At 38.9% G+C, this 23,815-nt stretch overlaps 1 protein-coding gene across 1 annotated transcript; it reads right to left on the bottom strand.

Moving 5' to 3' along the window:
* Window positions 1-440: 440 nt before the first annotated feature.
* Window positions 441-23,815, bottom strand: KLHL7 (kelch like family member 7). Its single transcript, XM_057425772.1, has 11 exons — window positions 23,575-23,815; window positions 21,006-21,108; window positions 20,047-20,140; window positions 18,893-19,017; window positions 17,036-17,211; window positions 13,909-14,083; window positions 12,265-12,407; window positions 6,757-6,997; window positions 3,711-3,912; window positions 3,340-3,437; window positions 441-1,724 (listed from the first exon to the last, which is right to left on the bottom strand). Exons 1-11 carry the CDS (start codon window positions 23,692-23,694, stop codon window positions 1,441-1,443), a joined length of 1,761 nt encoding a protein of 586 aa, XP_057281755.1. The 5' UTR covers window positions 23,695-23,815; the 3' UTR covers window positions 441-1,440.

The following is a 23,815-nucleotide window of genomic DNA, read 5'->3' as shown; positions in this document are numbered from 1 at the left end:
ATAAAGGAAGAAAACCAAGAGGCTGTCTACAAAGCAGCACTGACTTTGAAAACTGGATTTTATACTACAAATGGGCACATGGAGGATCTTCAGAAATAAACCAGGCTAAAAATCCACACCACCAGCAATGCACAAGGTATAGGTAGGTAAGCACCAGCTTTTTAAGTTCACTCGTCTCATAGAAAATGAGCAAAATTAGCAAATCGGAAGAGAGGTGACAAAATCAGGGTGAAGATACTAAGCTAGCATGGGCGCAGGACAGACATACATACACTGTATAGTCTTCCACGAGCTGGAAGATGTACACAGTATTGACACCCACAGCTGGACAAGCTGAACTTACACACTGGAGGAAAGTTACTACTCTGTTGGCTGCAAACATCTACAGAACTATATGCTTACAAACCAGACATTAATAACCATGTGCAACTTTAGAAGACTTCTAGAAAATATCTTTAATGACTTGGTTCATGCCATTTTAAAAACAGTCATTTTCAAGAAGAAAAATCAATACATTTGTTGTATTGACTTTGCTTTCCCATTCCTATTCCCATCTTTAGTCATAGCTTGGCATTCACAGTATGTACAGTCTGATACCTGGGAAGATATATTGAAAATTAATCCCAAGTTTCCAACTTGCTAATTATAGTGCACAATTATTGTGGACTTCCCCACCGTCCCCTTACCTCAGGACAATAAAAAAAAAACAAGTCTTTCCGTGAAAGCCCCCCAAAATGCCAGAGGTCATTAGCGAAGTGTTTATCTAATCTATATATATGGCCTGTCTAACTTAAAAAAAAATATCAATAAGCAGTCATGCAAATGATGGAAGTCAGTCACTGGAAGAGGGCCAGCTGTCATGATCTAGAGGGCTGCATAACCTATCCCCATGCACTGTGGGAATCATTTATTATACTGCTGTCCTTGGTCTTTCCTGAGGAAAAAATAAAAAATCTTCATTGCATCCTAGTAAGATTTCGGCAGGTAGGTATAAATGAGAGGATTCTTTGCTCATCATTTCTCATGACCCAAGCTGCATTTACTCACCTTTATTAAATGAAGAAGTCTCCGCAACTGAGCTCAGTAAAGTGTCATTTAACCAGAAATCTTATCTTCATCAGATGCTTTGAGTTTTTCTGAATAATTGGACTGGGTCTATTTTTGACAAGGCCACACACAGTTCTTTTACAGGAATATGCCATACGATCTCAGCTAGATAAGCTGATTCTCAAAACACATCCCCGTCTCTTAAAACAGACAAGAAAATGGGCATGACAAAAATCCATGTAATACAATACGCTGTATATACAAATTGAAAGACTGCAGCTCAGTTTTTCCTATTACTCAGTTTAACAAAATTCAGTAAAACATGGAAGCAAAGCACCACTAGCCATCTTTCCCCAAGTCCTTGAAGAATGTCTCAGCATCGCCTATGGGTCTTCAAGTCTCTAAAGTTTCTTCATTTGCCCCACAAGTGTCTACAACACAGATTAAACAACTTGTCACTGGGAAAGCACGGACTTTGGAGTTAGCTATCCACTTGTCTGTTTCAGTATTATATTCAAGAATGTGCCCTAATCGACCAACACCCTGAAAACCAGCCAGGACATAGACTACAGATCCCACAGCAGCACACTTCACTGTTACACCTTTCCATGGCATTGGAGACACCATCTTCCATTCATTCATCTTGATATCGTAATATTCTACATTATCAAGGCCACCTACAAAGCAATGAAATAGATAATTGCTTATTACATCATACCATGGACTGAACTAGAGCATAAAAAAAACCCTAAGTCAAATAATTTGTATTTTCAAGGTTTAGATTAAAAGGTACAGGTTTCTAAACTACAGTTTTACCCTTTTATAAATACAGAAACAGAGAAAAATAAAAAGAAGACTAAAAGCGAGATGTAACAAATTTCACATTGTATGCTTTCTAGAGATTCTAACATTACTTCATGAACAGAAGAACTACAATACCAAATTCCTTTTGGATTTGTGGCTAGTGACTAAAACTCAGGAATCCACCCAAAACTTCCCTATAGTGAGAGCATTTTATTCTAGAGGGGTCACCACTACCCTTTACCTAAATTTGGTCATTTACTGATACAGGATGTCTCTCTTCATTAGGATATTAAAATCAGCCAAGTTTAAAAGCCCAAGTCCTTTTGAAAAGGGCCAAGAGAATCAGAAGTTATTAGGGAAGAGTAGATTTTATGACTAAGATTTACTTCTTTAGGAAACAGGGTATTAATATCTACAAACATCCTGTTACCCCTATTTAACAATTGTAATAAGGGTCACAGTTTTCATTTTCAGTCCTGAATTCTTAGATCTGAGAGATTAAGAAAACTTTATATCATGTTAAGAGGTACAAATATTTTGCCTCAGATATGACTCTTCTCCATATATTACAGTAAGAACAATTAATCAGGCTACAGAATAAGAACTGCAAAATAATAACTTTAACTTATTTGCTTATTGTACACACTTCTGAAATGAGCATTCGGTGAATAACTTAACATTTAACAAAATGGCAGCTCTGGCTATAAGTGATTAATATAATGTTTGCAAAAAAAAAACCTCCTGATTTTTTGCATCAGAAATCAATCATTCTGGAGTAGTTTTAATAGCTAATTAAAATACAAGAGATATTCTAAAATAGTATTAATCTGAAATCAAATATTCCAATTACCATAAATGGTAGTTAATAAACCTCATAGCTGAGAACTTTCCATTTCAAAAAAGCACTTCAGAAACCCTATGTAATTAAAATTCAGTTCTCCTGGGAAATAAAATATTATTCTAGTTTTAAAGGCAAGGAGAAACAGGCAGATCATAAATGACTTGCTAATGACAGTAAGTCATATTTCAAAGCTAAGGCAGTCAAAGAAGTTTTCACTTTTTCACTGCTTTAAAATGGCTGACTAGCTTTAAGCCTTTAGACTGAAGTACCCAAAATAATAGCTACACCTGTCTCAAAAAGAATGCTGAAAGCTCTCAAAATACATGATGAATAAAAAATTTAAAAAAAAATCAATCTTTTCTCAGATGACTGGTTTAGCCATATTAACTACTGCAGAACTGGGCTACAGTCTGGGTGTGTACCTGGGTTTGGGAGTACTGTCATTAGTAAAAAGAGTGAAAAATAAGCAAGTAAAGCAGGAAGCTGCAAGAAAGAAGGCAACAATGGTGTCACAACAAGAGGACATGTTTTATGGTACTGCTCAAAGTTTTTCAGCTGAACAGAGCAGAATGAATGCTTTGTAGAAGAAAAAAAGGCCCCCATGAAACCTAGTGTGACTAGCTAGAGAACTGGCAGAATTCAAGTACCTAAGCCATTTTGTCCACCCACAGCAAATATTTTGTCCTTCACAAACACCAGACCATGATTCTTTCTGGCTTCAATCATTGGACATAGCTCAGTCCACCTAGGGAAAAAGAAAACCAAACAGGCAAACTCACTATACAGTTTCTAGTAAATAAGTATAAAGTAAATAAATAAAACCTAGCATTAGGAAAATAAATACAGAAAAAAAGCTGCTTAAGAAAAACTGCCTTTTAAGTGAAACTACAGATAACTTGTTTATTACAGCTTAACTCAGCAAAAGTCCTTACCACATATAATTTTTCATCCATACTTTAGTTATTTACAGAGCAAGTAAAGCCACAAGTGACCAAAAATAATCAGAATTAATACTTACGTTTCGGTGGCTGGATCATAGACTTCACAGGAATTTAGGACTCTTCCAGATACATTGTTTCCCAAGCTTCCTCCACACACGTAAATGAGACCATTCGCCTCCACCATCCCATGGCTGCATCGCTGAGTCAGCATGCTGGGCTTTGTGTGCCAGCTTTCTGTTCTCGTGTCATAGCATTCAAATAAATACAGTGCAGAATTTCCTTAAAAAAACAGAAACCCACCAAAGTGGCATTAATTTTTATGGCTGTCTTTCAAGAGAAGAGTCTAACAGTAATTTATTTGTTGAAAAGGGAAAGCTGCTTTCCCACCTCCAAAAGCAAAAGTAACCAACTTGAAACTTGGGGCTATTCAGAAATTGCCTACTTGTAATTCTTTGGACTCTTTTGTTGCAAAATATGCAAGTAAGTTTATAAAACTGCTATTTGTGTTTAAAACCAGAAACAAATGATGGGGGTTTTGTTTGGGCTTTTTTTTTTTTTTTTTGGGGGGGGGGGGGGGAAGGAATAAACACTGAACAAAAATGTATATAAATTACTAATCATTTGTCGTAATCTCCTCCTGCTCTCACTACTTAGAAATATGTTGAATTTTCAGATGTGAAGATGAAACCAGCCTTATAAACTTAGCACAGATTCACGTAAGTCTTTTTTCTCTAAGCAGTGTGACTTGCCCAATTCCCTGCATACTTGTTGCCTCTGGAACTTGATTATGTTGTAACCCACTCCTGAATTATTAGCAACCACAAGACAGCTACCCCTCACCATGTTACATTCTTCCTGGGGACTAGCAGATAGTATTTTCTGGAAGTGCAAGGTCTGTGTACTACTTCCTCAAGGGCAAATAAAGCTATTACTGAAATAAAGTTTTTCTAGTGAAGTTAGATGGGAACTGAAAGACTCATGCTTATGAATCGTAACCAAAGCAGAGAAGGATGGATACAACTTTCTCAGAAAACAACTTCTCCCCTTTTGTTTCAATAGATATATTCATCTAGAACAGTTAAAGGTGCCTTTCTTTGCAATTCTTTTTCCTTGGCTTTCTACTTCTAAAAATCTAACTGTGTCACACTAGCAGCACTCACAGCTGGGGATTTGAGCCCTCAAAACAATACTACATTTCTAGATCCAAAACCAGGAGCAGACTTCTATAAACTGCATTTGTTTACTCCTACCATGTAATTCTCAGTATCATGAAGAACCGTATCAAGTGGGACATATTTTTTCCTTGATGTAAATACACATCCTTATTGCTCTGAAACTGTAGAATCTCTCATCCATGGGAAGTAACAGCAGAACTGTCTTTAATGTCTTTTTTTTAAAAAGGTAAAAGATTCCATTTTCAGTATGTTGTCAGTATAATGTTAAATATTGTTTTCCTGCACCTAAATACAGTGGAAGAATTTAGTATGTTTAACTTCCAAACTCTGCTTGCTATTGCAAATAAAACAGTACCCCCAAGAGTTCAAAAAGGGGAACTGAGCCCTGTTTTCTGTAGTGGACTAGCACAGTAATTAGTTTTCCAAACTCCTCAATCAGTGCAGAAAGCATGCAATTTTTAGATTCCTCTACAGCTAAACACACTGCAGCATTTTCTCAAAATAATGGTTTCACATAATTGCATGCTCCAAAGCAGAAAATGCTAGATTTGGCATAGACACACTTTTCCAAAAAAGCAGTGTTCACTGGGTTCCAAAGAAGAAAAGAGTACAGGCAAAATAAACTCCATTATTAATTTTTAGCTTTTACTATTCTGTCTTGAATAATATCTATGGGAAGCAAAGGGACAGTATGCAGTTATGCAATGGTAAATTTAAAAGAAAACTCCTAAATTAAAACTTCCATTATAGTTGTATTAACTAATTACAATGTATTAGAAAATAAACTATACAATCAAAGTTTGTATCATACTCCCTCCTGAGCTGACATGGGAAACTACAAGATTTAGCAGACTGTAGTGTTTCAAGTTTGCCCATGAAAGCCTAATTTAATGGGAAAGGTGCCATTTCACAGTTATGACACTAGGTGGCGGGTAGGAACTGCCTAATCTGCTGCTAAATTAACCCTTCAAAAGTATTTTAGGAGTCAGCTAACATTACCTAAATGTCATAACTTCCCATTAAGTGATTCAATCTTAAGCATCGATTATGACCTCTTTTCATCTTCTCACCTCCCTCTGCAGCAAGGCAGAACTCAAAAGGACCTAACAGAAAATTTCTCCTGGCTCTAGGTTTTGTGTTGACTTCCTTTTTTCTCCCTGCAGAACACAGCTTTTTTTAAAGCTCTGTATTTTTTGGATATAGCATACCTACATTCCAACTTTTGATTTGCTTGTATCAGATCTAGACAAAACAAATTTTAAAATGTTGCTGTAACACCCAGCAACACCCGTCTTTTTTTGGAGGAAAAACCCTAAAGGTCTTTTTTTTTTTTTACTAATATCTAAAGAAAGTCATTTTCCTTCATTTACTGAAGCAGACTAACTGGATAACAAACTATCAGATGATAATATCTGTCATTTGACCAAAAACTGACAAATTCCTTCACAGGGCCATGTACCATTTCACTACAAAAAGCACAGTGCTAAAAGCTCCCCCCCGCCCGCTTAAAAAAGGCCTCATCAGGCCCAACATATGTTGTAAACAACAAATGCCATTGCCAAAATGCAGCTATTCTGGTCATACATCACAGAAAACATTAAACCACGCTGAGTTCTGTGCATTTATAGAAGTAAAGCTAAGAGCTGAGCGGGACTGCCAAAATCTATTTCCCTGTCCCTAGTTAACTTTCCAAAGAGTTGCAGTGTACTTGATGCTTAATGTAAATTTTAATCATTTCAATCAGTGAAACCATTTTAAAAACATAACAGAAATAGGTTATTGGATTGTGGGGAGGATAAAAATCTTAAATATAGAAAAATAAACTCATTAGGCTAACATGGCAACGTGCAGCTTCTTTTCAACAGTCATGCAAAAACCAGAAAAATTTCCAGGTCTTTGTGCCTTTTTTTATTTTTTTGGTTTGTTTTAAAGATTTTTAGTGTCTTACCCACTTCTGAACCACCAGATGTATAAATTTTGCCCTCAGCAGCACAGGCTGCAAGGCTATCTCGAGGTGTTGGAGGTCCTAGCTTGGAATACCAGCTATCCTTCACCACATTGTAGCAGTCCATTCGCTTTATAGGGAAGAGCTGGGAACCACCCAAAATATAAACTACGTTGTCCCAGAAGACACAAGCTGCATCCCTGCGCTTTTCAAAGGGACATCGGATGTCTGTCCAGCTGTAATCCTGCATTACAAAGAACAAGTAATGTCTAATAGATTATAACACTTACCTGCACAGCGAGTGTTTTCAAACAGAGCTTTTCATAGAGATTTAGATACGTTCAGTTTTAAAGTTCCTTGTCAAAACACACATGAATACTGTTTATTGAAGAATACTCCTCAGGCGTACTCTTGAAAAAAATCTCTTAGACACAGACATAGTTAGCTGCAACAAACCATGACATTATGCATTTCTATTCCCTCATTCCCTGTGTGCACCCGGTACAGCTTCCCTGAAAAACAGGGTTTTTTCCCCCAACAGAACTGACCTCCTGCTGCTATCATGTCAGAAACAATGCATGTGATCAGTGAAGTTAGGACTGCATTTTGTTTTATAGGAATGGAAAAAAGACATCTTTACACATAGTAACAGATTCTTTCTAAAGAATAAAATAAAATACAGAATGCACCAAACAAAGGCGATGGAAAAAAAAGATAATATCCAAATTGACAAGCAACTCAGTTAAAAAGCTCTGATACATACTTTATTACCATGACAACTAGAAGCTTATTTACAGAATTTACAAAACACAAATGATCTATAGCTATCCACAGTTGATAGCATAAGAAATAGGGCAATGCTCCATCACAAATATTGGCAGTCATGTTGCCTAGAAACTGAATCTTGCTTGGATTGGCAAGATCAGCAAGCATCAAATATGGGCAGTAACGCTACCCAAAACCGTAAGAACACCAAAGTCAGCAACTGATGGCAGACCAGGATAGATTACAGCACAAGAAACACTTCTTGAGTAACAGCATCTCACATATTCCATGAGCACAGCTTGTGGTCCTGTACTGAATAGGAAAGTATGGGACCTTAACTGTTATCTGTGCCACCTCAAGATAGTCTAGCTCAACCTGCTGAATGACCTTCATTGGAATGATTCACACAAGACGTTACATCATTACATTTTCTTAGCAAGGACATACTTCAAACACCTTAGTCAATGAGGAAGAACAGCGACTCCTACATGGGGGTTCAAAGAAAGAGAGGCAGAGCATGTTATAGTCCAAAACATCTTACAATCTTTTCTTGTAGCATCCCCCATATCAAGAAGAGCTGGCAGGTGCATGTGGCCCTTTATGGTGAGAAACAGGTCCTGGGGCATCCTAGAAAGGAAAGCCATACTACAGCATGGCAAAATAAATAGCTGCATAAATCTTAAGAAAATGTCTTAGTGCATTGTGCAAGATCAACATAATTCTAGCTCAAACTTCTGGCACTTTTACAAAAAATCCCGTTGTTTATTGTTATAAAGGGCTGTGATCTGACCCACTTATGGCTTCAGTTCATAGCTACCATTTCATCCACACCTTTATCAAATAAAAAGCCATAACCTGAGCATACTCGGCAGTATCCTCCTCTTTCAGCAGGAAGCAGTTTAGGTCATTCTCTCGTAATGCTCTTCAGTGCTAGCCTGCACCACATAGAACTGATTTCAGTTTATGCATTTTACACACTTAAGAATTATGCTGAAGAGTTGCTTTACGCCACAGTGAAGATCCATACAGCCCTGGGCAGGGGCAAACCTCATTTCTTGGGGGCGAGTAGGGAAAAGAAAGCCCAAGATAAGCATGTGGTGACACTTTCCTTGCTGATCTTTGTTTTCAACAAATAGTGGTGCAAGACACCAGAGGCAGAAGCGGTACCTTTGCATTTAATAGTTTTTGAAAGGTTTTTTTTTTTCCTCTTTCATTGATTTAATCACTTATTAAAACTGTCTGACCTCCTACAGGCACAAGACCTTGTGACAAGAATGGCACATGTAATCATGGGCCACATGAAAAAGTACCTCCATCTGCTCAAGACTTTTCCGTCATTTTCACCTGATACCTGCTCTTTCAAGTTTGTCAGGGAGAACAGCAGACGTATGTAGCATGGACAGCCTCCCCACTACTAGCTTATTGACTACAGCTCTTTCCTCATAAAAGGTATGCCCATTCCCTTATTCATTAAGAGATATCATTGGTAGGCATCTGTTACTTGCTGAATTGTCCACTTAAGAAGTTAAAACTTGCAGCCATTTCTGGTCCCTAGAGACAGCAGTTTCAAGAAAATAAGAATATTGCTGCCTCAAAAATCCCAGAAAGTCATGTATAAATTTTTATCAAGAATTCATAAAACTGAAAGTATTTTATTGGAGGGGGGGGGTGGGAAAGAAGCTAAAAAAAAAATCTGTGGAAAATTCTACAAGAAACTGCTTCCTACCACTGTTAATAAAACATCTAGGATTTCTACTAGAGTTCTGAAAACATCTCTACTCAAAATAGTGCCAGATTAGGTTGCTCCACAAGTTTTATGCCCGTCTGCATCTGTCCTGTTGCTCTCTTGATGAAGTAATCAATAGAAATCAACAGATTTCTATTCAGTAGAAATATCAGTTACAGTGCAACAAAGACAACAAATAGAGACTTAAAATAGTACTGCTAATAGCCTTAACAAATAACACACAGTATCCAATTCATTCTTATTTAAAGAATCCTTTCTGACAACAGGGAAATGAAGAACAGCATTAGAAACTATTTCTGTGTGCAACACAATTAGTGAAAATTAAAGTTGTTTGCACTAGGTTTTACAATATTTTAATTATTGACATTTATATCATTACAACTGAGAAAATACTTTCAGGAAAAAACATAACCATCGTTTTGAGCTGTTTCTTTAGCTGATATATTAATTAAGTTATTGAATTTAATTAAAATCAGAAGTGAAGGAATAGGTTACTATTCAACCAGTTCAACAGAAACCAAACTAAATGTTAATTCTTCCCTAAGGTCCTAACCTTGCAAAAGTACATACACAGCCTTGATTTTCTGCTCTGTAACACTATCATGTTTTGATAAGACTAATTAAAGCAAGTTAAACATGGTATAGTCTGAAGCATTGGAGCCTTCAATCCCACATGTATTTTACACGCACACTATACTAATTCAACAGGGGTTCTGTATCCTTGGTTTGTTGCATTTAAGAAGACACTGTCACAGTTAATTAAAGATCAAACTCAGATACATGAGCAAAACATCAGAAAAAGACCTTTAAATAGCTTAGAGTTGGAAATGAAGTGAAAGCTATTCAACAACACATGACAGGCTAGCTAAGAATATCCAAGAAAGCATACAAACACACTAGGAAAACATTCAAGGAAGACATGCTTGTTAGAATCAAGATCTCCAATTACCTACTTTTTTCCTTTCCCTCTCCTGCCCCCCCCCCCCCCCCCCCATCTATATGAAAAGCTATAAAGCTTGATCAGAGGCAGTGCTGCAAGATTTCTTCCAAACTGCATTCTTTTTTGGTGTTATGTGTGGACAAGTAGTCCACGAAAAAATTAAGCTATTTTACTCTATGCTTTAATGGAGACTTACATAGATACGACTTTTTGTCCACAAAACAGATTACTTTGCAATATAATATTTTAGGTCTGACTGAAGATCACCTAACTACATATGTAATTTTCTTTTCGGTTGCAAGTCTTTACCTGTCACTCCCATTAAGCATGCATTGAGATTATTAGTTTTCAAACAATATTATATTTTCAGAAAATACATGGTGACAACCGGGAAGGGAGAAATTATGTTAGTTTATAAAGAGCGATTAAGCAAACCCCCCATCTTTTGAGTTCTGACCACCACTGACATTAGGCACTTACAGAATTTAACTTATCAGTTAGGTTGGTAAAGAGACCACATGCACACTACACTGATAATACTGCTGCCAATTAGTGACTGGGATAATAAGTCTCAAAGCTAGTTTCCATCCTGCCTAAAATTAGCTTTGCTCCAAAATAAGTAAATGGAGAGTAAGAGAAAGAATCTTTGATCTGATTTCTTTCTAATAAAAGAAAGGTCAGAGCATACTGGGTGAATTACAACTTGTTAAAATGCCAAAACCAACTGTGTGAAAAGGATAAATAACCTGATCAAAGGTTTCCCCAACTCAGACCTTGGAAAGGAGAGAATTATCTGCTCTGTTACCCTCACCTCCTCACCCCCAGCTGGAGTACTGTTTATCTTACTCAAGTATGTGCATGAAGAAAAAAAGGTGGTGATTATTTAGAAATTTGTAATTCCCAATAAAAATACACATTCAATGTTTCTCAAACTAAGTCAGCAAAGCTGTTAGTTTTTTTTTCCTCCAGACTTGAAGGGTGCTCAAAAGTGGCTTCAATTTTATCTTACATAAAGGGAATAGGAAAGATGAGTTTAAAACACATCCCAAGGGCTCATTCATTCTGAATTCAATTTGACAGGGCTCACATTGACTATAAAGTTCACACAGGTAACACACAAAACTGTTTGAAGTTACAAAGAGCACTTACTATGCTGAGTTAGGACAACAAGAATTTCTGCAACAAAATTTTACATATATGTGATCCCATAACTTGAGAGCACTGATGTTTATGTAGCAACTTTTTTTTCTGTACTACTGCATGTGCTTGCCTGGTAAAACAGGGCAGGGATAATACTTCTGCATGCAGCTAATGTTTCTAGAACATCTAGTCTGCATAGTTGAAATATACACCATGCCTGTGGCTTGATCTTATTCAGGAAACATGGAAAAAAGTTTCAGGCAAAGCTTGCTTGCTCTACATTAGCCATCTCTTTTTTTTGTTGTTGCTGTAGAAATTCACTCTTTTCCACTTACATAATACTTATCTCCCAGTTCTTCTCCTTACATACTTTTAGGAAGAAACAGAATTGTGAACCATTGGGATTTAGAAGTGGTTGCATATTTATAACAAATGTACTGAAAAGCCACCTTACACTCTAAAACTGGGTTCTACACTAACATACAAGCCAATAATTTGTGCTAAAAAAGAAACTGCTTTGAGTTGTTCTCTGAACACATACATGCATGCACATGCTTACAGACTTTCATATGTTCCTATGCGATTGCTTGATGTTTCAGTGGCCTTTTATTTATTTCCAGCTGTGGGATGCACATACCAATCAATCAATTCTCAAATCAGATTTATCAGAACTCTGTACCTAATATTGCCAATAAACAAACACATAACCATTCTATTCAAATTGAAGTATTATATCTAGGTACACAGATTTGAAAATACCTAATTAACCATACTCTTCCAACTATATCCCCAAGAAGCAGGGAATACATCCTTCCTAATAGCATATTGCAGGTTATTATGTCTTAATTAATATTATCAGCAAATAAAACATGTAAGATTACAAGCAGTGAATCTTAATGCATTCTGAGGTAACGATTACCTTTGGATTAAAATATCTGCAGGACTGGGGCTGTGAGCCTCCAAATAAAGCAATGCGGTAATCATGTTTTTTTCTTCTTGGCCGTGTACCTTCCACTAACTCTTCTCTGTCTTCTGGGGAAAGTAGATGGTATCGCATGCCACCTAGAAGGAAGACAACAAGTGTTGCAGGTCCGGTGTAGCTCATAAATGGAAAGGGATGTTGCAGAGGATGGGAGAGGGAAAGAGAAAGGAGGGAAAGGGGGAAAATCAAGTTTCTACATTATACCTATACAGCTTTGATTTAAAAGGAAAAGCAGCACAGTAGTACATGAGGATGGGAGCATACTCAGATGAACATCCTATTTCAAACTGCCTGCTCCATGTGAAAACCGGACATGGATACAGACTCCTGTTATACACCAGCTGACTGATCAGCTCGTTTAGCCAGTATAAGCAAGCACCTGAGTTTGTCACAATGAAACAGGCAAAAGGAAATAACCCTTCCAAAAAAATAAAAAGCAAAACAAAACCCCCCCAAAAAAAAACACAAAACAAACAAGCAAACAAAAAAAAGCCAAACAAAAAGAATAGCAAAACTGGGAGCCTAAAGAGGGCAGTACTAACATTAAAAGAAGGGACTTGAATGCAGTGAGAAGTCAACCATGCTGGCCTCCTTGCCCCCCAATTTCTCATTAACAAGGAAAGCATCTCTAGCCCATTTACCTCATGAAAACCCCTCACTTCTGTCCTAGCTTAACAATGCAAAATATTAGTTACAAGTGGTATTACAAAAATAAGCATTCTCCTAAGAAATGTTCCAAAGAAAGTAAAAATGTTAGTGTCATTACAAGCCACTAATAACAGAAACAAAAAATCCTTATTTCTTAAACAATGCACCCAAATCCATGTCACACAAGAAGTATGACTGAGATGTTGATGGTCATCAAGTACAATACTTACCAACATTTAGGTTAATTTGAATCTTGTTCATTGAGACTGAAGGAAAACAACTGCATCTCATTTTTTAGCTCTACACTAAAATGAAGCCAACTAGGTAATTGCTACTGGAATTAAAAAATTTCTTTCCTGGAAATTTATCAACATCTAGGCTTTTCTTTCTTAGATGGCAACAGTCCACAAAAGCCGTTTCCTAAGAAGGGAAGCTTGCTTGCCATCTCATCTGCACTTCGAGAATGCAACTGTTTGTAGGCTCAAAGGTCAGTATCTACTAGAAATAATACAGTGCAACATATACCTAACATCCTAATTTGCTTAGGGAAGCTTTATGATATTCAGAATTTTGACATAAAATATTTCTTTTAATTCACATGCTGACATGAACAATGTTGAAGTTACTCGCCTGTCTCAAAGGCACACTAACACTTCCAATTACCCTAATGACTCATTAACAAAATCTCCATTTCATTACTTGTCATGGAATTCCTGTCATTTGCTAGAAAAGAAAGTCACACTGTTACATAAATTGCATTTTATTTACATGCTAATCCGACTTGAACTAAACAAAGCATCCTAGAGGGAACAGTCAGATAAATTTAATGTGAAAGCATTGTCAGAGCATTTTACAGCAAACAGTTTTCAGATTCCACAGCATATTGTTTTAAATGTTCAGAACATAAAAGATTTCAGGTAGAGGTCAACTTACTGATCACCATTTTAAGGCATTCTGGGTTATCCTGAATAAGTGGTTCAGCCTGAACTGTTTTACTTAAGAAGTTCTTTGATATAAGAGGAAATCGGACTTTAGCAAGAATATCAACCATGTACGGCTGGCGATTTGGCTCATCATACTTCAGCCATCTGACTGCTGCATCGTAAACCTTAAGCAAGGGACAAGAAAAGGATAAGGTAATCATCACACAGACAAATAACAAATATACCAAATTGATTCTTCTACCTGTTGAATGTTAATTCATAGTAACGTTTTAGTATGTGGGGATCCATCACCATCTTCCAAAAAACCCCAACAAACCAACCAAAGCCCCTAAAAGACAATGCTCAGACCTGAAGTAAAACAAATATGCAACCACAGAATAAAACCCGTCTACAAACCTGAAAAAAAAAAACACAATTATTTCAGATATTCAGTTTTTTTCTCCTCCAAATGGGAAGCATAAACCTGCAATTCACATTTATGTGAGTAACCCCTGTAACAAGATGAAGTCTAATATGAATTGAATTCTATGCCATAAAACAGGTAATACTTCATCAGAAGTGTTAAGATGGCTTCTACTTGACACAGTCTCTTGAGCTGACAAACTGTTTGTGTTACCAAATCATAGTGTTGGGGATCCAAATCAATTGCTATTGTTATGCCTTAAGGGACAATTTAAATTAAAGCTTTTAGCTGCACACTATCATAAATTTACCATTCAGAGAATCTCTCAGTCTTCTCTTTACAGGAAATGATAACAGGTTTTCTTAGAGGGTAGGGAGGACAGAACAGGGAAGGTTACAAACAAATCTTGCCTGGGTCAGGAAAATCCATTATTACCTATGTACCAAGATACTTCCACAGTGCTCTCAGACACATCAAGATTATCTACTATGCTGCCACTTCACAGTCAGCACTGACTTCATCACACGTGATAGCACAGTCAATGCCTACTCCTGTAGCTGAAGCTAATCACAACAATCAGTGGTGAGTAACTGAGATAGAATGCGGAAAGACACTTCATGGTAGAGTTAAGAGTTACTCAGAGGAACTGCTAGACCGTCTCAGCTAAAATTCTGTAAAATGACCAGGGAGAGTAAAGAAATTAAAAAAAAAGTAAGGCTCAATTCCATCAGCTAAGTAAATTCAACAGAATGATGGGGACAGGAACATTGTATCCCTTCATCAGCAGGGACACTCCTTGCATGCAGGAAAACCAAGACAGTTGGTAATTAAGGCTATCTTCCCTTTTTTTTTTTCCTAAATGTAAATATGCTTTACACCAATACAAAAGTTCCACTCTAACATCAACTTTGTAGCAGTACTCCTGGAAAAATCAGATTCCTATAGTACTGCTGGCAGACTCTTGCAGTTTCATACTGCACACTGCTACTTTCCTGAAGGAATTTTAACGATGCCATATTACTTACACAAAATTTCTACCACTGCTGCCAATTTAAAGCATGCTATGCTACCTTACCAACAGAACTTCAAGAAAGTAAATTCCAAAGTGGGGACTTCCAGTTGTAAGTCAAACACCACTTCCAGCTTTGAGAATGTCACCCTGAAACCTGGAATTTTCCCAGCACATGGCAAGATGTTGAACTGCGACATAACTTATACTTGTAACCAGCTAATTATCATATTCAATCACCTGATATTACACCCCCCTGTTAGTAATCCTCTTTTCACTGAAGCTTTTTACTGCAGCAGATTCACCGAATTATTGTGGTTTCTTCAGTATAAGCTGAACTTCACAGTCAGGGAAACATCCATTTATATCTAAGTGGATACACATACCAGCTTGGCTGTGAGGTCCCTCTGTTGCACTTCAAAGGTATGAGTCAACTCACAATAACATATGCAAACTTAAATTACCTAATTCAAGCACCAGAACAGCATAGCTAGAAAGGCAAGATTTCAGTTTGTTTTCAACATATTTGGGAAGCTACAACAAGTACCCAGCAGCTACAACAATCCTGCAATCACCTCTTTGGGCTCCGGTGCAGGCATCTATACTCTTCCTATCTCCCTGCAGCAGGAAGAACAAGCTGGCAAACAAACATTTAGGGCTGTGCTATAAGCTGAATCAAGCTTTCCAAGTGGGATAATTGTGGAAGTAATTTCTACCACAGGTTACAACTTTCAATTGAGTGAAAGTCCAGGCTCCTTTCAGCCACCTAAACATTTGTTGATTTTTTTTGTGCCCACTTCCCAAATAAGGGCCTTCCATCAATACCCCACTGGCAATCCATCTAGCATTATGTTCATCTTGCTTCCAAGTCCCTCAGTTCCCCAAGCTTGTGTATGCACGTTTCCATCAAAAGCAATTCCTCTCTGGAACAAGCTGAGCCCCTGCTCAGGTAGATACATGCATACATTAAGGCGCATTTTGCTTAACACTCTGAAGTAGTCAACTTTTACTGATAGCACATAAACCCTAATCTAGGAGCAACTGCTATCGTACATCAAACTTAATTCAGCTCACGTACGCGAGATATCTTGATAAAGGAAACTGTTTTGCTCACTCCCTTTATGACATCTTTCTTCCTAGTCTGGTAAAAGAACACATACATAGCAGCCTTCCAGTATCTGAAGGGGGCTGTAAGGATGCTGGCAAAGGACTATTCATTAGGGACTGTAGTGACAGGACGAGGGGTAACGGGTTAGAACTTAAACGGGAAGTTTAGATTGGATATAAGGAAGAAGTTCTTTATTGTAAGGGTGGGGAGGCACTGGAATGGGTTGCCCAGGGAAATTGTGAATACTCTATCCCTGGCGGTGTTCAAGGCCAGGCTGGACATAGCCTTGGGTGACATGGTATAGTGTGAGGTGTCCCTGCCCATGGCAGGGGAGTTAGAACTAGATTATCTTAATGTCTTTTCCAACCCTAACTATTCTAGGATTCTATATTAATAGCCACACATAAAATGTGGATATTCATTAATATTTGGTTTTGATCAAGCTAGGATGTACCTTTTATTCTACAATGTAGCAAGCACTATGTGCATCATATACTGTACGAACATCAGACTTGAGATACTTTAAAGCAGCTCTTGGTTATAAAAAAAGATGGTGAAGTTCAGTGCTCTTAGCTGGTATGAAAGAGTGATCTCACCTGGTCTTCTGCCCTCACTGTCAACGTATCCTGATTCAAGAGATGTGTCACACGTTTAACATCAAGCTGAAGAAATTCATCTGTCTTGTAAACTTCAGTGAAATGCTGATGGATAAAGTCATCTGCAGTGGCTTTCAGTTCTGGACAGTCTAAGCATTCTGCTAACACACTTATACCTGTGAGGGGAAAATTGAGGGGAAAATTAAGAAAAAAGAAAACCAAAACAACTTCCAAACTTGAACTGCAATTACCTTTGATATATTACAATAGAATAAGATTACTGTAATTTCAGTGATACTTGCAACCCCAGTTTACTATTACCATGCTTTTATCTTTTCTTTAAAACACATGCTGTCATAACTCATCTGCAACTCAAGGCAAACTAAGATAAGCACAAGCTGCTGATCCATAGCACTCCCAAGCTGAGAATCAGACCTGAAGCACTTACTGTATTAACTCCCTCCAGCACTACTTCCTCACTGTTTCTTTCCCCATTATGAAGCAGGTAACAGTACCTTAACCAGTTCTGAGCCATATCACAATAACAAAATCTAACCAGAACAGCTTGAGAAACTAGATCCAGGTTTTACAACCTGATCTGCTCATGTGGCAGCAGTCACCTATGAAGCCCAAATTTCCTTCAAGAGTCACAATGAACCGAGACTTTTCTATACAAGTCAGCACAAAAAAAGTCAAATGGTTAATGCTGCAAGGGCAGAAGATTGCATAAAGGTGTAAATAGCAACTTCTACTGAACAGCACCATTTCCAGCCTTCCCATTAGAAACCAGGCAAGCACATACAGAGGTGGTGGCAAGCGAATGCTCCATATCCCTGGCAGTGTTTAAGGCCAGGCTGGACAGGGCTTTGAGCAACCTGGTCTAGTGAAAGGTGTCCCTGCCCATGGCAGATGGGGTCTGAATCAGATAATCTTTGAAGGTGCCTTCCAGACCAAATATAATTCTATGAAGTGTGGTAAAACTCACCAACCCTGGGCTGCAATGAGCCTGAGCTGCTCTAAAAAAACAAACCCAAAACCAAAAAACCCTCAAGCAACACAGAGGAAGGAATATGCCTCAAAGCAAGCATAAGTAGCATTTTCCTTAGAAGGTAATGTATTTCTTCCAGAAGTCATTTCAGAGCCACAGCCACAACTGCACCAAAGTGTCAGTGGAATCACTGTAATTCAGATACTTGCAAAACATTCCTACTGATATTATAAACATCTGTAACATAATAGAGATGTTACTAGGAGAATTATTTGACCAACTGCAATAAGAAATCCTATAAACAAGTTTATCTTTAATCTCTGATTAAAGTGCACCAAATCTTAAGCATGAAAAAGTTCTACTTGTTGCTTACCTTTTGTGCAACACCAAAATCATACTAGAACTAGAGAACATACTAATACCAGACCGGCCTGGATGACATTTATGGATTTCAGTCAAAACGAAGAGCAACCAAAATCACGAGTAACCTAAACTTACCCTGCTTATACTTCAGGAAGATATGCCAGTTTTGTAGAAATTACAACTCTCAAGTTTTGTCTCCAAGTGCAGTAACAACAACTGAAAGCTTCACCTTACTAAACAGCTGAGATTCTCTAACAAACAATAAGCTCCCACAGCACTGCCAAGCTGGGATGAGACCTAGCACAGTCAGCAGGCACTGATACTGGCAAAACAACTGTCAGATTGTTTTATCTATGGCAAGGGACAACAGTTCAGATTTGGAACAAAATATTAATGTGAAAGTATTTTTACATGCCTGGATTTAGCCAAACATTAGACAATACTGCTTTTCAGGAAAAGTGACGTTAAAAAATAAATGGTAAACTTAAAGTTCGCATTTCTCTTACCGAGACAATTGGAAGCATCAACTTGTTCTTTTAAGAAGTCCACACACATTTTTTTCACAGGTTCAATTTGGTATTGGTTTGCTGCATCTAGTAAAGACTGGACATTATTGCTGTTAACCGAGATTCTGCAAAACAGAAGGCGTAAAATTAGCATCACCGGAATTACCTACTTTGTTGTAGTAAAAAAGCAGCTTACACCAGCTTCACATAAATGGCAAAATTATCTCCCTGATCTTTACCCAAGAATCTTTCACATATATACTGCAGACTTGTGTGATTAGCCCCTTTCACAAAACCGAAAGCAAACAGAACCTTTTATCTGACAGTCTCCTGCTCCCAAATAGGCATCAGCAAAATCTGTCTAAACTCATCATCAAGACTGCTCTGGCCGATTGGCCCAGCATGCAAAAGCAGATCAACCAGTTTGGCAGTGCTTCAAGAGAAGGTACACAGGGCACAGACAAAGGCTTCAGCATCAGGGAAGGCAACCATATTACTGGGGTGGTGACACTGACTGTCTCTCATCACCAATGGAGTGTATTTCTTATCTCAAAGAAAGGAGAGAAAGAGAGGACCTAAGGAGAGTTAATCCCGTTAGTACAAAGATGAAAAGCCTGGCATCCATTGGTCAGGAAAGCTTATTAAGTAGTACTGTTTACAATCCTAGTCATCTGTACAAGCTCTGTTTAAAAAGGAAAACAACCATGTCAGCAACCCAAGATAGGAGGGAACTGCTGTTCACAGAACAGTTATCTACCCTGTCTGACCTGAGACTAAGGTATTTTTACTCCTGGAAATGGTTCTATGTGATAGCTACCAGGGCCATAAAGAGAAACCCTGCTGATACCAGTAAGGGCCTGAATTTCAGAACAATAGGAAAGACCATTTGACTCCACCACTGAAGTCAAAAGCTTGAAGTGCTTTGAATTGCTTTAGAGAAACAACTACTGTTCTCTTTAGTCTGTAGGGCTTCCTGCTGATTAAATAAAAAGGAAAAGGGAAAAAGGATAGAAGGGTCTAGTCACATCAGCCTGTAAACAAACTATTGTAATGGTAACAAACCTGATGAATCATAAAAGCATTATTTTAAGATGTTATCATTTACAACTGGAAAGCTTCCTAGAAAAAGCGCCAGCTTTAAGTAACAAAACTACCTTGCAGTATAAGCAAACTCCACAAGCTGTTCAATAATGTCAGGTTCTGCATCTTTTAGCTCCACTTCAAAGGACTTTGATTCAAGCATGTTTGCTGCAAATAGATTAAAAGACAAATTATATCAATAAGTCATTCTTGTTATTGTACATTTTGCAAACAGTAGGAAATAAAGTAATTGTACAAAGTACCCTGTACTCTGCACTTGTGAGGCCGCACCCAGAATGCTGTGTTCATTTCTGGGCCCCTCACTACAAGACATACATTGAAGTGCTGTAGCAGGTCCACAAAAGAGCAAAGAAGCTGGTGAAGGGTCTGGAGAGTAAGTTTCGAGAGTGTCAAAAGCTATTTCCACATTCAAGCTGGTAATGAGAGACAGCTCTGAGCTCCCCACATCCAGACACAGCACTGTAGGTTTGCTCACAGACGGTTACAAGCTGACCATTGAAACCACAATTGTTTTATTTCTACTCAATTTTAATGTGTTTTATAGCACAGTAATTTTACAATTCCTGGCTAAGGCATGCAAAAGTAAGGCAGCTACGACATAATTGAATTTGTAAAGACAGAATAAATGCAAAGATGTTTACTCTTCTGAAAGCCCATTTTATATGTGGAAGTGCCTAGTGGATAACAATGGAGAGAGAAATTCTGTCATGGGGGTAAAAACTCACAGTTTTCAGGTTAAGATAGAGAGAGAGCAACTCTAATACAGTGTATGGGCCCCAATTAATAAGACAATTTACATACAAATTAACACTTGACCTGATCAGAAGAGTTAAAAGGGAAAATGAGGGGAAGGGTTAATGGAGATGAAAGGAAGAAGACACAAAATGAGGAAATCTTCACTTATGCTTACCCTGAAATTAATTGCTTTTGTAAAATAAACAGCTTGTCAGCCACAAGTCCAACAGGATATCATCACAAAAGCTTGTAATAAATAAATTCTGAAAACACTTACTAGTAAACATCAGGTTAAAAAAATGACTGGCTGAAGCAAGCACAACACGGTGAGCTGGGATCTTTCTGTCTTGAACCATAAGAATCACATCACATAGAGTTTTCTAAAGCAGAGGAAAAAAAGCCAGACAAATAAACCCCACAAAGATGAGCACTAAAAAAAAAAAAAAATCCTTCAGCAATATTTCTTTAAAAACAGCTTACAGAAATTCATCACTTTTCTCAATATACACGACTCAAGAGCATTATGTAATAAAAAGATTTCCTGAAAGTCAAAGTTCAGCTCAATAACCTGGAGAACTAGCAAAGTTCAGTTTACCCATGAATATGTACCTGAGAATGGCCACAAATAACAAACTCTGATTAAAGCTCTCATGCATCTTGGCTATTCTAAGGCCTCTCTGGGTGCAGAAAAAGCTGTCAACCAAAACAACTCATTTTCATTTCTTCTCCTGGGATGTTTCTGGGTGTGACTGTTCCATTTCAACTAATGCTCTTCAGAGATTGTGTGTGTTTCTTTCCAGGAGGACCCACTGGTGTCACTGAGTGGCCTCAACGAGGCAGCAGATGTGTTACTCAACCAAAGGACACACCCAAGGGTGAGCTTCATTAGGGTGCTTCACCTTCCAAATAACAGGTTCAGCAACACCTAGCAACTCTGTCCCATCTTCATTCCCAATTACTTCAGTCCTGGCTGACCTCCACTCAGCTGCAAAGTTGCAACACAGGATTTACCTGCATGCTGCCAAATAGCTCTGTAAAACCCACGAAGACATGAGACATATTTTGTTGGAGATGAACGACAAGTCCTCCATGCACTAAAACACTAGCCCCCAATATCTTACCAGTACTAAGTGCAGGCTTGTCCATAGTTCAAACTCCCATACTTATGGAAGCTGTCTCTAGATACCAGCTCACACAAAAAACAGCCTCTTTAAAACTAGCTGTGCTTTCCAATCGGCCCACTTTCCCACAGCACTAAACTAATGCAGATAAATAGCCAGTGCTCCATATGCACGTTGCTATTTCCATCACAGGAAATTTTTAACTTGCATCATATTTAGGTTTTATAACCACAGCATAGTTCCCAACTTATCAAAAATACAAGAAGAGCTACTTATAAATCCTCTTAAATTTTAGCACAGCTAATCAGCTGAACTAGTGCATTGTCCTCTGACTCCTGCTGACTTCCTAATTTGATCCTGTATAATCACATAGCTAATCTCTTCTTACAAAGAACTAAAAGAAGTATGAGTGTCATGAACTATGCAAGAATTTCTGGAGTGGTCACCAGTGGGCAGGATATGCAAAGGCATCAACTGAGGTTTCACAGCACTTAACCCTGATCCTCCCTCTCCCTGTTCAGAGTACCTCGTAACTAGATAAGAGTTGGCACTCTATTATACTGAAAGATGAGGTCCTTATGCAGAACAACATTGTGGTACCACATACTGGAGTATGTGACATGGTAAAGGACTGCAGTTTCCTTGCGCTAGAAGCTGTATATACATCTAATGGAGACACTGGAACAGGTTACCCAGAGAAGCTGTGGGTGCCCCTTCCCTGACCAGGTTGGACAGGGCTTTGAGCAACCTGGTCTAGTGGAAGGTGTCCCTGCCCATAGGCAGGAAGGCTGGAACTGGATGAACTTTAAGGTCCCTCCCAACCCAAACCATTCTATGATTCTGTATGCACAGACTTACACAGATCATCCTTCTGCTAATGTACCAAAAATTTAAGCTTTTGTCAGCATTTCTTTCAGTTTGGACAGCTCAACTGAAATACACCTGTATGACTAGCTTTGGTTACAGCTCTTGTTCTACTGGTAATCAGAAGAGTCATCTTTAATAATCATTGTACTACAGACCTAGGAAGCTGATCATTCCAAAAGGTCAGAATTTGTAAAGCTGAGGCCACCCGTGCCCTGTACTGGTTTCTTAAGTGTGATGGCCAGATGCATTCAGCATGAAGTACAAGAAATGCTACCTGTGAAACCAAACCATGGCCCCAGTCACTCCTCTGCTCCCACTACACCTTCAGTACGCTGACACCATTCACAGTATTTGTTCAGAAAAGAGTTCCTGGCCAAAATTCATTATCATCCTCTTTACACCCCTCCTTGAAAAAGCTACGTGAAACCCCTAACTGGAGAAACTCGGCTATGCATCGCAGTTTAACTCCTGCCCTATAACAGGCATGCCATCATTAGATAAAGCAGCATATCCGCTGTGTCTTCAGCCTTCAGCACCACCAATACGCCGTTCCAGGTGAAAGCTGGACTCGTTACACTCGCCGTGCCGGCACACAGCAGCGCTCACGGGGACCTTAGCCTACTAACTCGCGCACTCAGCACGCGGCCTGCCTCGGCGGTACCGGCCTCCAAGCGCCTTCGTTGTGGTTGATCGTCGCAGCTAAACCCCAGCGACAGAAAACCCGAGCAAACTTTCAGGCGGGAGACAGGACCGGGATACGGGGCAGCGCTACCAGCACCGGCGGGGCTCGGGGCTTACAGTAATGACCGCGTGCCTGGCCGGGAGCCCGCGACAGAGCCGCCGCGACCGAGGCCGTACCTGCTTGCGCATGGTGTTCATGACTCCCATGAAGCTCGCCAGCAGCTTCGCCTCCTCGTGGGCAGCTAGCTTCTTCTCCGTCTTCTTCTTGCTGCTCTTGTCCGACCCAGGGTCGGCCATGCTCCCCCGCCCTCACCGCCGCGGACACCGCCGGCCCGCCACCCCCACAGGGGTACATGCGACGCCCGCCAGCTGCCGACCAGCGGCTGCCGACGCTTGGCCAGGGGAGCAGACAGACAGG

Source organism: Pezoporus wallicus, unplaced genomic scaffold (genome assembly GCF_028554395.1).
Source record: "Pezoporus wallicus isolate ANWC-B61680 ecotype Strahan unplaced genomic scaffold, APGP_CSIRO_Pwel_v1 contig_7820, whole genome shotgun sequence".
In the NCBI taxonomy this organism is placed as follows: domain Eukaryota; kingdom Metazoa; phylum Chordata; class Aves; order Psittaciformes; family Psittacidae; genus Pezoporus; species Pezoporus wallicus.
The sequence above is the reverse complement of the archived record's forward strand: the minus strand, read 5'-3'. Positions and strand labels throughout refer to the sequence as shown.